Source organism: Aethalodelphis obliquidens, unplaced genomic scaffold, assembly GCF_003676395.1.
Source record: "Aethalodelphis obliquidens isolate GAN/ISIS:26980383/991018 unplaced genomic scaffold, ASM367639v1 scaffold4, whole genome shotgun sequence".
NCBI lineage: Eukaryota > Metazoa > Chordata > Mammalia > Artiodactyla > Delphinidae > Aethalodelphis > Aethalodelphis obliquidens.
This window is the reverse complement of record NW_020837948.1, coordinates 8,651,436-8,666,889: the sequence shown is the minus strand read 5'-3', so window position 1 is coordinate 8,666,889 and position 15,454 is coordinate 8,651,436. Positions and strand designations below refer to the sequence as shown.

General features: G+C 36.3%; 1 protein-coding gene across 11 annotated transcripts in view; it reads right to left on the bottom strand.

Annotated features, from left to right (window-relative positions):
• RAPGEF6 (Rap guanine nucleotide exchange factor 6) overlaps positions 1-15,454 on the bottom strand; it is a 218,502-nt gene that overhangs the window by 171,375 nt on the left and 31,673 nt on the right. For 9 of the 11 annotated variants that reach the window (XM_027098353.1, XM_027098364.1, XM_027098327.1 and 6 more), the window contains one exon: positions 14,223-14,306. The exons of the other annotated variants lie outside the window; for them this stretch is intronic. In XM_027098353.1, coding sequence (XP_026954154.1) covers positions 14,223-14,306 — 84 coding nt within the window. The remainder of the gene's footprint in view (positions 1-14,222; positions 14,307-15,454) is intronic. 11 annotated transcript variants of the gene reach the window in all.

Genomic DNA, 15,454 nt, shown 5'->3' with positions numbered 1-15,454 from the left:
AATCTAACAAAATTGCTTCGAATGAAGTTTAAGACAACTAAGTGCTACTAGAGCCATCTTATGAGAAAAAAATGAATTAAACTTTTGGCCAACCCAATATAATGGTGGAAATATATTTGTCCAAACACAGAATGTACAATACCAAGAGTGAACCCTATCATAAACTATGTACTTTGGGTGATAATGATGTGGCAATGCAGGTTCATCAACCATAACAAATGTACCACTTCGGTGAGAGAAGTTCATAATGGTGTAGGCTATGCATGAGTAGGGGCAGAGAGTATATGAAAAATCTCCATACCTTCTGTTCCACGCTGTAAACCTAAAATTGCTGTAAAAAACACAGCCTATTTTGAAATAAACAATAAATCATTTCTTATGAAAAACCCATCAGGATTTATAAATCAACAAGCAGATCCTTATATCTATATGGAAAAACAAAGGACCTAAAATAATCAAAACCATTCTAAAAATGATCAAAGTTGTGAGACCTACAATACTGATTTGACAACTTACAACAAGCCACAATAATTAAGACAGCAGACTGGTACCAAGATAGAAAAATAGTTAAATGGAACAGAGTAAATATTAGTTCAGAATAAACAAACATATATATGGTCTACTGATTTTCAACAAAGGTACCGAGGCAATTCAATGCCTTTTCATCAAATGGCACTGGGTCAACTGGCTATCCTTAAGCAAAAACAAAAAGAAACAGAAACAGAAACAGAAACAAAAACAAAAGTGAAGTTATAATAGACACAGGCCAAAATATAACAGCTGAAACTGAAAACTTTCTAGAAAAGAATCATAAGAGAAAATAATTGTGAGATTAGGTTAAACAAAGATTTCTTAGATATGACACCAAAACCTCAATCCTCTAAAGAAAAAAACAATAAATTGAATTTCATCAAAATGCAAAATATTTGTGCTTCAAAAGATACTATGAAGAAAAGGAAAAGACAAGCCACAGAAAAAAGAAAATACACACAAATCATATATCTGATAAAGAACTTGTATCCAAAACATCTAAGTTCTTAAAACTTGATAAGACAAAAAAAAACACAATTAAAAATCATACATCTCATAAAAAACTTGTATCCAAAGCATATAAATTCCTACAACTTGATAAGACAGACAATGTAAATGAAAAATGGAGAAACACTTTTAACAGACATTTCAACAAAGGTATAGGAATGCTTAATAAGCACATGAAAATATCCTCAACAATACTAGTCACTACTGAAACGCAAGTTTAAATCACTGAGATACTGTTAACCACATATTAGAATGGTAATAATCAAAAGACTGTCAATATCAAGTAATGGAGAGGATGTAGAAAAACTAGATCCATGATATGTTCCTGGTCAGTATGTAAAATAATAGTCATCTTTTAAGCAATTTACCCCTTTCCTCAAAACTTAAATATATATTTATACGACACAGAAGTTCCACCCCCGGATATCTACAAAAGAAACAAAAATACACAGCCCATGTAAAGCCTTGTATGTGAATCTTTATAGCAGCATTATCCATAAAAGCCCCTAAAATAAAACAATAAAAACTTTCAAAATTTTCATCTCATGAATGGCTAGACAAAATGTGAAACTTTATAGAATAAAATACAATTTAACAATTTAAAAAAAGGAAAAGCTACAGCTGTTATGGGCTAAAACAGGGATGAACCTCAAAAACATTATGCTAAGTGAAAAATGTCAAAACAAAATACCACTTTTAAATATTTGCAGGAGGTAGATATTGAGACAGAAAGTGTATCAGATTAACTGCAAAAGAGCATGAGGAACTTTTTCAAGTAATGGAAGTCTTCTAAAACTGTGGTGCACCAATGTATACATTAATTATAAAGTATTAAACTGTAAACTTATGATGGGTGAATTTTTTTTTTTTTTGCAATACGCAGGCCTCTCACTGCTGTGGTCTCTCCCGTTGCGGAACACAGCCTCCGCACGTGCAGGCTCAGCGGCCATGGCTCACAGGCCCAGCCGCTCTGCGTCATGTGGGATCCTCCCGGACCGGGGCACTGCATCGGCAGGCGGACTCTCAACCACTGCGCCACAAGGGAAGCCCACGATGGGTGAATTTTATGCTATGTAGATTACACACCAGTAAAGCTATTTTAAGAAAACTGTCTGGGACTTCCCTCATGATGCAGCGGTTAAGAATCCGCCTGCCAATGCAGGGGATGCGGACGGGTTCGATCCCTGGTCCGGGAAGATCCCACATGCCGCGGAGGAACTAAGCCCGCGCACCACAACTACTGAGCCTGCGCTCTAGAGCCCGTGAGCCACAACTACTGAGCCTGCATGCTGCAACTACTGAAGCCCACGCACCTAGAGCCCATGCTCTGCAACAAGAGAAGCCACCGCAATGAGAAGCCCGTGCACCACAACGAAGAGTAGCCCCCACTTGATGCAACTAGAGAAAGCCCACACTCAGCAACAAAGACCCAACACAACCAAAAATAAATATATAAATAAAACTCTTATTAAAAAAAAAAAAGAAAACTACGAATATACAAAAGAGAATATTTACAAACTTGGAGTAGGCAAAGATTAGTTAAAACACATAAGTACTTCAAATAAAAGGAAAAAAATCATCCTTTGGACGATATCACACTTAAAGAAGTTACCACTGAAAAATAAAAAGGCAAGACACAATCTGGGAAAAATATCTGCAATACACACAACTCACAAAGAGCTTTTATGTATGATATATAAATTACTAATATAACTCAAAAATAAAAAGACCACCTCAAAGGAATTGAGTCAACTTTCCACAAAAGATACATGAATGGTCAATAACTACATGCAAAAATGATAAATATGATTAGTTATCATGGAAATGAAAATTTATACCAAAATGAAATCTCATTACATACACACCAGAATAGCTAAAATTAAAAGACTGACCATCATTTCAAGTGTTGAAGAGGATGCTGAGCAAATGGAATTCTCAAAAACTGGTAGTGGGAATGTAAATGATAACACCACTCAACAAAACATTTTGGCAGTTTTTTTAAAAAGTTAAACATATCTACGATACAACTCAGCCACTGTATTCCTAGGTATTTACTTAAGGAAAAAAAAAAAGCACTTTTTCATACAAAGATTTGTACATCAAAGTTCACAGGTGCTTTATTTGTAACAGCCAAAAAATAGAAACAAACTTCATGGCTTTCGATAGATGAATGGATAAATACCTTGTGGTATATCCACACAATGGAATATACTGAGCAAATTTACAAAATGAGCTACTGATATACACAGCAACATGAAGGAATCCCCAAAACATTATGCTAAGTGAAAAATCTTAGCTATAAAAAACTATACAACATATTATTCCAATTATATAAAATAGCAGGAATTATATAAAATAGTAAACTGATCTATATGCCAGAAAGCAGAGCAGTGGTTGCCTAATGATGAGGGTGCAGGAAAGCAGAGATTACAAACAGGCAACTAGATAAAGGACATGTATGAAAAATTTAGAGTTATGATTATACTTGGTGAAAAACTCAATGTTTCCACCTTTCCATCACCAACTCCCCTTTTGGACTGAGAACAAGTAAAAGATGTCTACTTTTACTATGTCTCTTCAACATTGTACTGTAGTTTCTTCCCAGTGCAACAAGGCAGGAAAACAGGTGTGGGAGAGGGGGCAGGCATTCACATTAGGAAAAGAAAGAAGCAAAACTGTCTATTCACAGATGACAAAATCACTTATTTAGAAAATCCTAAAAACCTATAAAACAGCTACTGGAACTCATATATGAATTTAGTTAGGATACAAAATATAAGATCAACATATGCAACACCTGAACACTGAATACTACAAAACGTTGCTGTGAGAAATTTAAGAAGACCTAAGTTAATAAGAGTGATGCACCTTGTTCATGGTTCAAGAGTTGACTGTTAAAATGTCAACATTCCCCAAACTGGTCTAAAGATTCAATGCATTCCCCAACAAAATCCCAGGCTTTTTTTTTTTAATTAACAAACTGATTCCAAAATTCATATGGAATTATAAAAAACCTATAGTAACCAAAAGAACTTGGCAAAGTTGGAGGACCCATACTACCTTATTCTGTCATTTATGATAAAGCTACAGTTGTCAGGATAATGTGGTACTGGCACCAGGCAGAAAAATAAATCAATTAAATTTAAACAAATACAAAATAAAAAGTTGAGATCACTGGTTTGCAGGGCAGAAATAGAGACACAGATGTAGAGAACAAACGTATGGACACCAATGGGGGAAACTGGTGTGGGGGTGGTGTTGGTGGTGGGATGAACTGGGAGATTGGGATTGACATATATACACTAATATGTATAAAATGGGTAACTAATAAGAACCTGCTGTATAGAAAAGTAAATAAAATTCAAAAAAAAAAAGTTCACACCCAAAAAAAAAATTTTTAACAAATATGCAAAGGTAATTCAGAGAAAGGATAGTTTTGTCAACAAATACTGCTGGACTAATTGAATATGCATAGGTAAAAAACTGAAATTAGATCCATATATCACACCATGTAAAAAAACTAGCTCTAAGTAGATCACAGACCTAAACAGATTATAGTAAAATCTAAAACTATAAAACTTGCAGAAGAAATTATTGAAGATAATTCTTAGTGACCTTGGGTTAATAAAAGATTTCTTACATACAACAAAAGCACAGTTCATTAAAGAAAAAAAAACTTGATAAACTGCACTTCATCAAAATTAAGTTCTTCAGCACTTTGAACAGCAATTAACAGACGAAAAACACAATCCACAGATTGGCAGAAAATATTTGCAAGTTACACATCTGTTAAAGGACTTGTAGGGCTTCCCTGGTGGCACAGTGGTTGAGAGTCCGCCTGCTGATGCAGGGGACGCGGGTTCGTGCCCCGGTCCGGGAAGATCCCACATGCCGCGGAGCGGCTGGGCCCGTGAACCATGGCCACTGAGCCTGCGCGTCCAGAGCCTGTGCTCCGCAACAGGAGAGGCCACAACAGTGAGAGGCCCGCGTACCACAAAAAAAAAAAAAAAAAAAAAAAAAAAAAGGACTTATATGCAGAAGATATAAAGAACTTCTGAAACTCAAAAATAAGAAATTAAACAACTCTGCCAACGCCCCCACCCCCCACACACATAAGCCACCCTTCCCCAAATGGGCAAGATTCAAAAGGACACTTCACAAAAGATGTATGATTGACAAATAAGCACAAGAAAAGATGCCCACCATCATTAGTCTTTAGGAAAATGCAAATTTAAATCACAATCAGGTATCACCACATACAAATTACGATATGTTAACTTAAAAATACTGACCTTACCAAGTGTTAGTAAGGATATGATGCGGAACAGCTGGAACTCTCATGTGCTGCTGGATGTTTAACTATATATAGACTATAATAACATCACTAGCTATTCCTAGGTATATACTCAAAATAAATCAAAGTATGTGTCTACATGAAGACTTCTAACCCAGCTATTCCACTGCTAAAAATTTACTCAAGAGAAATGGAAGCATATGTCCATATAAAGACTTGGACACAGATGTTCATAGCAACACTAGTTAAAAATAGGATAAAACCTAAATGTCCACCAGTAGTTGAATGCTAAACAAATAGTGATATATCCAAAAAAAAGGATACTGCAATAGAAGTTAAATATTGATATGCATAACATGGATAAACCTCAACATGATTTTACTGAGTGTAAGAAACCAGAGAAGAGTACATATTATATGCTTCACCTTATATAAAATTCTAAAAAATGTAAACTGATTTATAGTGACACCCCCCCCCCCAAAAATAACAGTGATTCAGTGATCTCTAGGGATGAAGGGACAGAGCAAGGAAGGATGAGCAAGGTTTACAAAGAGGCCTGAGGAAATTTTGATGGGGTTGGACATGTTCACTATCTTTATTGGTAGTTTTATGGGTGTATACATATGTCAAACTTATCAAATTATAACTTTAAATATGTGCAGTTTAGTTTATGTCAATTATACCTTAATAAAGTTGTTAAATAGGACAGACTTAAGAAACTGAAAATGCAAATCAAATGAGATAAAAATGCATGCAATACCTGTCAGCTTGCATCATGAATGTATTCCAGATTTCTACAATAATAAAGACTAATAACTCAACCTTAAAACAGGCACGCACGCGCACACACACACACAAACTTAAAGAGATACTTCACAAAAGAATATAGGGGAAGCAATGGCCAATAAGCACAAGGAAAAGTGCTCAATATCATTATTCAGCAGGAAAATGAAAATTAAACTAATTCACAGTGACTAGAATAGCTAAACTAAGACTGGGGACACCACATGTTGATGACTACGTAAAAACAGGAACAAAACTCTTATCCATTGCTGGTAGGAGTCTAAAATGGTACAACCACTGTGAAACACAGTTCAGCAGTTTCTCACTAATAGTTTCTCTATTAAACTTCAAGACACATTATAAAGCTATGATAATTACAACAATGTGGTATTCAAGCAGGATAAACAAAACATAATGGAATAGGAGCCCAGAAGTAGGCACACAAACATGTGGATATTTGATTTTTGAAAAAGGTGGCACTGAATGAGAGTGGGAGAAGAACATAAAGGAATCCACATGGAAAATCATGCAACACTATGCCATACTCAAAAACCAATTCTAAGTAGACTACAGGTCTAAATGTGAAAGAAAAACGAGAAAAATTCTAGAAAGTAAAAAAGGAAAATACCTTCATGATCTCAGCTACAGAAATATCTTTTAAGCAAAGAAGACAAAAAGGAAAAGACTGAATTGCTCTATTTAGAGTTAAGAACTTGTGCTCATCCAAAGACATTACTAAAAGAATAAATAATACAAGGCACAGAGTAGGGAAAAGATATGTGTAATATAAATAACCAAGCAAGAATTTTTATTCAGAATACACAAAGAATTTCCACATCTCAATAACAAAAACACAATGCATTAGAAAAATGAGGAACAGACTTGAAGAAGCACTTTACAAAAGAGGTTATTTAAATGAGAATGTACTCACTCATCAACAAGCAGTAATATGCAAAGCAAAACTAAGAGATACACACACATACACACACACACACACACACACACAACACACTCAACAGAATAACTGAAATTAAGCAGTCAAAAAAATAAAAAATGACAATACTAAGTGTTGTTAAGGATGTGGAACAATAGGAATTCTCATGCACTGCTCCTGGGTGTGTAAATTGGTACATCCACTTTGGAATACAACTTGCAATGAACAATTAAAGCTGAAAACAGGCACATCCTATAAGCCAACAATTTTCTGATAGGTATACCTACAGAAATGTAACATGTGCATCTAATGTACAAGAATGTTCACAGCTGCTTTACTTTTAATAGCCCTCAACTATGGAAACAATGAAATACTCTATGAGAATGAACTAACTACATGCATAACACAGATGAATCTCATAAACATAACACTAGGCCAAAGAAGGCATATAAAAAGAATGGAAGAGTATATTCCTGTTAAGTTCAAAAGTAACCAAAACTAAACTACAGTACATATCCTCAGGCTAAAATTCTATAGCTATTCAAGATTGATTAAAATTTAGGAAAACGATGATCTTTGGGGGGAAAGCAAGAGAGTTGATTTGAGGAACGACAAGCAAGGATCCTTCCAGGGTGCTGACAAATTTCAATTTCTTGATCTGAGGGTAGTGATTAGGCAAATGTTCAATTTATACTAATTTATTAACATGTACATTTAGGTTATCTGCACTTTTCCCCATTTATTTCACAATAAAGGAGTTAAAACTACTGAATAAACTTCCAACTTGGGTCAGAAATAGGAAAAATAAGAATATGTATTTGTTTTTGTTCACATATATTTAAAAAATCTAGAAAGATATGTAAGACGTTAATAAAAGTGGTTAGCTTTCTACACAGGTGGGTTGAATGGCGTGGATAATAATAAAAGTGGGAAAAATACTTCTTAAAGTACAACTTGTTACACTGTTTTGACTTTCGAACAGTATAAATTCATTACTTTGTCAAAAAAATATTATTCTAAAAATTACGTCTTTAGAAAAAGGACAATGCTATTTACAGTGCTGGTGAAAGGTGATTAACCCTTCCCAACCTCAATGACTAGAAGAGTGCCTGACACATGCAGGTACTCAATAAATATTTTCTAAATGAATTATCTCTCAGTGCTTGAGATATTCTGACTGAAGTACCTGTTCCCTCCTTCTTTGCCAACCTAATCCTGCTTATTTGTAGAATCCATTTCCACAGTTGCCTCCCCAATAAAGTTTTCTTCTCATGTCACACAAGGGCCCTTTTTAAACAAAGCAGTCAAAAAAAATAAAAAAATAAACAAAGCAGTCATCCCATTCCACCAAGTTAAGTCAGTCTTTTTTTCTTAATGCCAGTGTCTTACATGGAGATGACCATCAATGCTTATTTGCTGCATAAATGAATGTTTCAATGAATACACGCATTAAATTTTATTTAAAATCACAGTATGGGACTTCCCTGGTGGCACAGTGGTTAAGAAGCTGCCTGCCCCCTGCCAGGGGACATGGGTTCGAGCCCTGGTCCGGGAAGATCCCACATAACGCGGAGCAAATAAGCCCATGAGCCACAACTACTGAGCCTGCGCTCTAGGGCCCGTGAGCCACAACTACTGAGCCTGCATGCCACAACTACTGAAGCCCAGGCGCCTAGAGCCCATGCTCCGCAACAAAAGAAGCCATCACAATGAGAAGCCCACGCACCACAACGACGAGTAGCCCCCGCTCACCACAACTAGAGAAATCCCGCACACAGCAACGAAGGTCCAATGCAGCCAAAAATTTAAAAATAAATTTATTTTAAAAATAAATAAATAAAAATCACAGTAATGAAGTCCTTGTTTTCTTGAGCTACACTGAAAATTTACGGTGACAAATAGAAAATGCACTCAATTCTAGAAAAAACTAAATCCGTTTCAAAAGAAAAACAATGATATTTCAGATTTGATTTATTCCTTTTCTTTGTTTATTGTGAACTGTAAAATATATTTTATTGGTTTAAATTACATATAAAACTTCATTACAAGATAAGGGGCTGCACTTTAGATGCTTCATTAAAATATATACAAACTAGAGTTTAGGTGATAAATGCTATAAAAATTCAAGGACCTGCCCCCTCGGTCAAATTTCTGGGAGTTCCGTAATTTGGGGCATGACAACATATCACCTACAAGGTGAAATACAAGTTGCTGCACCTCATACCATCTAGCACAAAAGAAGAGACACAATGTTTGGTTAGTTTTCTCAGATTCTGGAGGTAACACATAAAGTGTGCTACTTTGACCCATCTTCAGAGTTGCCCATAAGGCTGCCGCCAAGTTCAGGACACAGTAGAAGCCACTCTACTACTTGGGCCTTATGATCCAGCATATCCAATGATGGATTATTTAGTGTTCATGGCAAATAGTGATATTCTAGGGAGTGTCTGACAAGCACTAATATGAGAATGACAGTACAGGTCTCTAGAATTTCTGAAATATCCATGCTCTCTTCTACAAATAACATTCTACTTTCCAGAAACAATTTCTGGCTTGCTACTGGGCGTTGGTAGAGGCTGAATGCCTAACCATGGGACATCAGGTGACTACGCAGCCTGAACTTCCTATCATGAACTGCATTCCTAGCCATAAGGCTTGGGCATGAGCAGTAGCAATCTATTATCAAATAAATATGGTATATAAGAGATCAAGTTTACCCAGGTCCAGAATAAGTTGCATGAGCAGGTGGCTCAGACTCCTTCAACACCAATTCCTGTTGCATTGCCTCCTCCACCTCAATCTGTGCCTATGCCCACCCAGGGAGTCCCTTATGACCAGGTGACTGAAGAAGAAAAAACTTGAGCCTATTTCACAGATAAGTCTGCACAACATGCTAGTACTACCCCAAAGTGGACAGTCCTACTCAAAGGTGACCCTGAAGGAAGGTAGTGAAGGAAAATCCTTCTAGGGAATAGAACTTCAAGCAGTACATTTGGTTGTCCATTTTATCTGGATTGAGAGAGGCCAGAATTATTAGATCAATATCTAGACATTCATGGGAGCAGTTACTAATGGTTTGGTTGAATAGTCAGAGACTCGGAAGGAAAAGGACTGGAAGACTGGTAACAAGGAAGTCTGGGAAGAGGTATATGGAAGGACCTCTTTCAAAATGGATACAGACTTTGAAGATACCTGTGTCCCCTGTGAATGCACAAAGGGCATCCACTGTACAGGTAAACAAAATAACATGCTCTATGGATGTCAATCAAACTCTTTCTCCCCAGTCAGTGCTTGTTCAATGGGCCCACAAATGAAGTGGCTATTGTGACAGAGATGGAAAATATGCAGCGGCTCAACTGCCAATGCTACTGCTGGGTACCTAATCTGCCAACAGCAGAAACCAATACTGAGTCTCTGATATGGAAGCATTCCTCAGGAGGACTATTTAGTCACCTAGTGGCAGATTATTTACACTGGACCTTTTCTATCATGGAGAAGGACTATATTTGTCCTCACTGGAACAGGCACATATTCTGGAAATGATCTGCCTTTCCTGCCCATAATGCTTCTGTCACCACCACTATCCACAGGCTCATAAAATGCCTATCTATTTCCTTGGCACTCTAGACAGCATCATTTTCAATCAAGGTACTCATTTTGCAGCAGCAGAAGTACAGCAATGGTTTGTCTCCCCCAACAGCCAGAATACATGGGTCTGATATTCAAGGCGTGGAAACAGGAGTGGCTCTTCTCAGTGTTATACTTAATAACTCATTCACAGAACTTTTACTTCCCCTCCCTAAAACTGTGAGCTCTGCTGGTTTTGATTCTTAGTCTTAGATTATGTCTAGCTATGGAAACACAGCAACGGTTCCACTGAATTAGAGACTTCCACCTGGCCGCTGAACCAAAAGGCAGGAAAAGGGGTTATTCTACTGGCCTGAGTGATTGATCCCAATCACCAAGGAGAAACTGAGTTGCTGCATACAATGGGGGCCAGGAGAACTACATCTGAAGCCCAGGGGGTTCATTTAGGCTCCCTGTAGTACTTTCAAGTCTGCTGTTAAAGGTTAATGGAAAACTAACGGCAACCAAAAGACGGGGGGTGGGGTGGGCAGGATAATTAAGGATCCTTCAGAAATGAAAGTTTTGTGCCCATCATCAGGTAAAGAATGCAGAACAGCTGAAATTCTGGCTGAGGCCGGAAGTACTGAATGGGTGGTGAAAAAAAGGAAGCGAGAGATACCAACTACGGGCTTGTGAGCAGTTACAGAAACAAGGACTATATATTGTGATATGTCTGGAGTTGTGTAAACGTTAACCATTTTCTTCTTCCCTCTCTTCCCCATATTTATTTTATATATAAGTTGTTGGAGGTGAACTTTACAAAGTAGTTTGTAGTTAATAGAATATTCAGAGTACTGTGATGGAATATGTAATCAACAGCGAGTAATGACTGTTGGGACTGTGCATCTCCTTATTTTGGGGAGAGAGTAGGAACTTCTTTACTTATATGAACGATAGCTACATCTTGTTAGGTGGAAACAGAGTTGGATGGAAGCTCAAATGTGTTCAGAATGAAAACTGAGTAACCAAGAGAGTGGACTGTACCATTCATTTATTGCCTCTCAAGTTCAAATGTATTTGCTCTCAGTTTCAAATTTACTTTGTAATAAAGCATCTGGATTTAGTCAAGATTCTCCTTTGGCCAGCTGGAAATGTTAAAGCTCTGTCAGTAAAGGGTGCTAGTACCAGGACACCGCAGTAGGAAAGTATTCTTTGCTCTGCGGGGTATGTGTGTGTAAAGCAAAGGGACGTCCTATCTCCAGCCTCAGGGCCCATCTGCACCCTGGGCCGGGTGAGGGTGAGGGAGGATTTTATTGCTTACCGGTCCTGGTCAGAGGATCTCTTCCTGCCAGCCTTGACTCAATAACTGTGGACAGCTCTGGCCCAGGGCAACCAAGTGAACTTCTCCATTAGCTATTGGGCTACAAGTAACATATTCACCAACAAGTTCTGAATTTCAGTTTTGGGGAGAGGGCTCCCCTTTCAAGTTTGTTCCTTCCTTGGGTACTCTGTCCCTTAGTTCCTTTATCCTTCTTAGTACCTAACTTCTTAAAGTAGTTAATAATTCTTTAAACTGTCCCTGTTCAAATTACTGTGTGGTTTCTGTCTACTCACTGATAACGGAGTAACAAATACCTTAATATCTAGAGAAATAGGCTGTATTTTTATAACCTAGAAAACGACTATTATTCCTTGCCTTATAATAGGTACCGCTCATATCTGTTGATTACCATAATGATCATATCCCAACGCTATTATAATGAACAGAAGCCAAAAATTATTCGATGCTTAATATATGCTAAGCATTATTCTACGTATTTTATTTGTATTGACTCATTTAATCCTAACAATAACCTAATACAAGTATCTCTCAAACACAAAATATAAATCTCCTACCTAGGAACTGCTCTCTAAATAACGATTAAATAGACTTCTACAATCATGTTTGCTGTGAAGTTCATGATGGTTACATTAAAGCATTCCATGACTTTATTGTTTTAAAATCTCCTACTATCAGGAGTTCCCTGGCAGTCCAGTTGTAAGGACTTGGTGCTTTCACTGCCGTGGGCCCAGGTTCAATCCCTGGTCAGGGAACTAAGATCCCACAAGCTGAGTGGTACAGCTCAAAAAAAGAAAAAACAAAACAAAAAAAACTCATACTATCAATTATTTAAAAGATAAACTTCATTGTCTTGATCACAAACTCATGGTGAATTATTGTGGCTGATTAATGGCTACATAAAGTCCTTGACTATTCCTAACAGCAGAAAAGGGTGATAAAATATTCAAAAGAACAATACTAATAATCTTAAAATATAACTGTAGTCAGTTATCAACCCAGCTTATTCTGTGTCAGTAGCTAACTCATTACAAATCACTAAAGTGACTTTCAGAAACATAGTAGAAAGGAACAATACCCCAAAGGCTTAAATAACCAAGAACTATTATGTATTTTATTTGTAAAAAAGGTCAACAATATGCTTTATACTACTAATCAAGAAGTACAGATTTCATTTAACTAAAAGTTGATGATATAAAGTTTCAAGAATAAAACCATGGCTTTAAAAATGGCATCAAAACTGAGATGTCTCGTACCATCTGTCAAGTAGAATGTACCTGGATACTTAAATTTAATAGTTTTGCAACTAAATTAATTCAGCTGCAATTAGAAGTCTTACCTTAAAAGCCTAAAAATCTCTTCTCAACATTATTGGGAAAGTTACCAAAAAATTACATTTTTATGTCACAAAATTATAATTTGAGGCCCCAAAATCTTAAGAATTACTAACAGACCAAATTCTCTAAGAATACTATATCTGATCATCTTTCCAACCACTCTTCTTTTACCTAATAATTCTGATGATAATTAACAATTACTTGTAACAGCCAGGCACTGTTCTAAGAACTCTCTCTCTATATATATATAAACTCATTTATTACTCAAAGCTGGCCTATGAAATACATCCTATTATTGTCCCTATTTTACAAATGAGGAAACTGAGGCACAAGGGGATTAAGTAATTTGTCCAAAAAGTATTATACAGTAGAGCAAAGATGTGAACTCAAGCAGTCTGGCTCTAGAATGTCAACTTTTACAGAGTTCCATTGAGAACTTTGAGTAGTAGCTTGCTATAACCTCATAAGGCACTTTAAATAGGTTCTATTATTATCCTCTTACATACAAGAAAACTGTAATTTGTCCAAAGTCATAAAACTAATAAGTGACAAAATCAGGATACTACCCTAGTTCGCATTACTCTAAAAAACGATTTAACTATAAAGATATATTGCCTCCCTATAACTAACAGCAATGAATGCAAAACCATCAGATAAATGAGATCAAATCTCACATACAACTAAAGATCAAATAGCAGTATAATATGCCATGGTGTAAACTATAGATTATACCCCCAAGAAATATGAAATATCAGTTGATTCCTGCCAAGTACTTCAAATAGTACCAAAAAGCAAGGACATTTCTAAAATGTATCACCTACTAAGAGAAAATACACATCTACATAAAAATAGTTTAACGTAAGAAATAAAATAACTAGCTGTAATCTAACTTTGCCTACCACATGCACTAAACAGCAAATGTAAACATACCTGCAAGGAGGCAAAACCATGGAGTCTTTCATAAGCACAGATCCAGAAAGCAGGATATACCAACATCTGGCAATAGTTTCTGAACTGTTTAAATGAATAAGTAAATAGATGAGTAAATAAATACACACATTCACATGTATATGGATTCAGTACAAAATACAAAACATGAAAAATATTCTAATAATATCATAAATCATTAAAAATTAACTCTCCTTGGAAATTTTGCCTGTTGCCTAAGGTTTCATACAGACCATGTTCATATCTTACATAATCACTAGCTTAAGATATAGGCTTCAGAAATGTATGTTTATTAGCTCTATCTTATTAATTTATATCAGTAACTTCCCATTCCTCATTTTTGTGTACTGGATCACCACATTTGATGAAGATTAACTTAAATATTGTACTACATGTGCATATTAAAAAATTCTATTTCTAGGGCTTCCCTGGTGGCGCAGTGGTTAAGAGTCCGCCTGCCGATGCAGGGGACACAGGTTCGTGCCCCGGTCTGGGAAGATCCCATATGCCGCAGAGCGGCTGGGCCCATGAGCCATGGCCGCTGAGCCTGCGCGTCTGGAGCCTGTTCTCCACAATGGGAGAGGTCACAACAGTGTGGGGCACGCGCACTGCAAAAAAAAAAACCTTAAAAAAAAAATTCTATTTCTGATAACTTTTATGTATATTACAAGTTTATTGTATATTAAAGACAATACTGTTTGGAATTCACAAGTTTATCAATGTTCCATCTTCATGTTCAACTATAATTTGGATCTACCTCTTTCTCTTAAATTTTATTCTGACAGAAATACATTAAATGCCTACCCAATCTTTCACTTTATGTGTGTCTGAGGGATAAAAGAATATCAGATGACTTAAGTCCATCATCATTTTTATTTTTAGTTCAGTTAAATCTCCAATGGAAACCAAGAATCTTGTTAGATGTTACTTTATAATCTAATCTTTTCCTCTTTCTCTAAAGTATTTTTAATTTACCATACCTAAAACTTCAATTAATTCCAATATGTAGACAATTCTAATTTTATAAAACAAACATTTCCTCTGAGCTGGAGAACTGTATATCTATCTGGCTAGCGACTTGACATGTTAGCTTGTATATCTAACACACAAGTCAACTTCAACATGTTCAAAATCTACCTATCATTTCTTTCAAGCTTCATTTTTTTCATTCTCAATGAATAGTACCATCCTCCACCCAGAAAACTAAGCCTCCA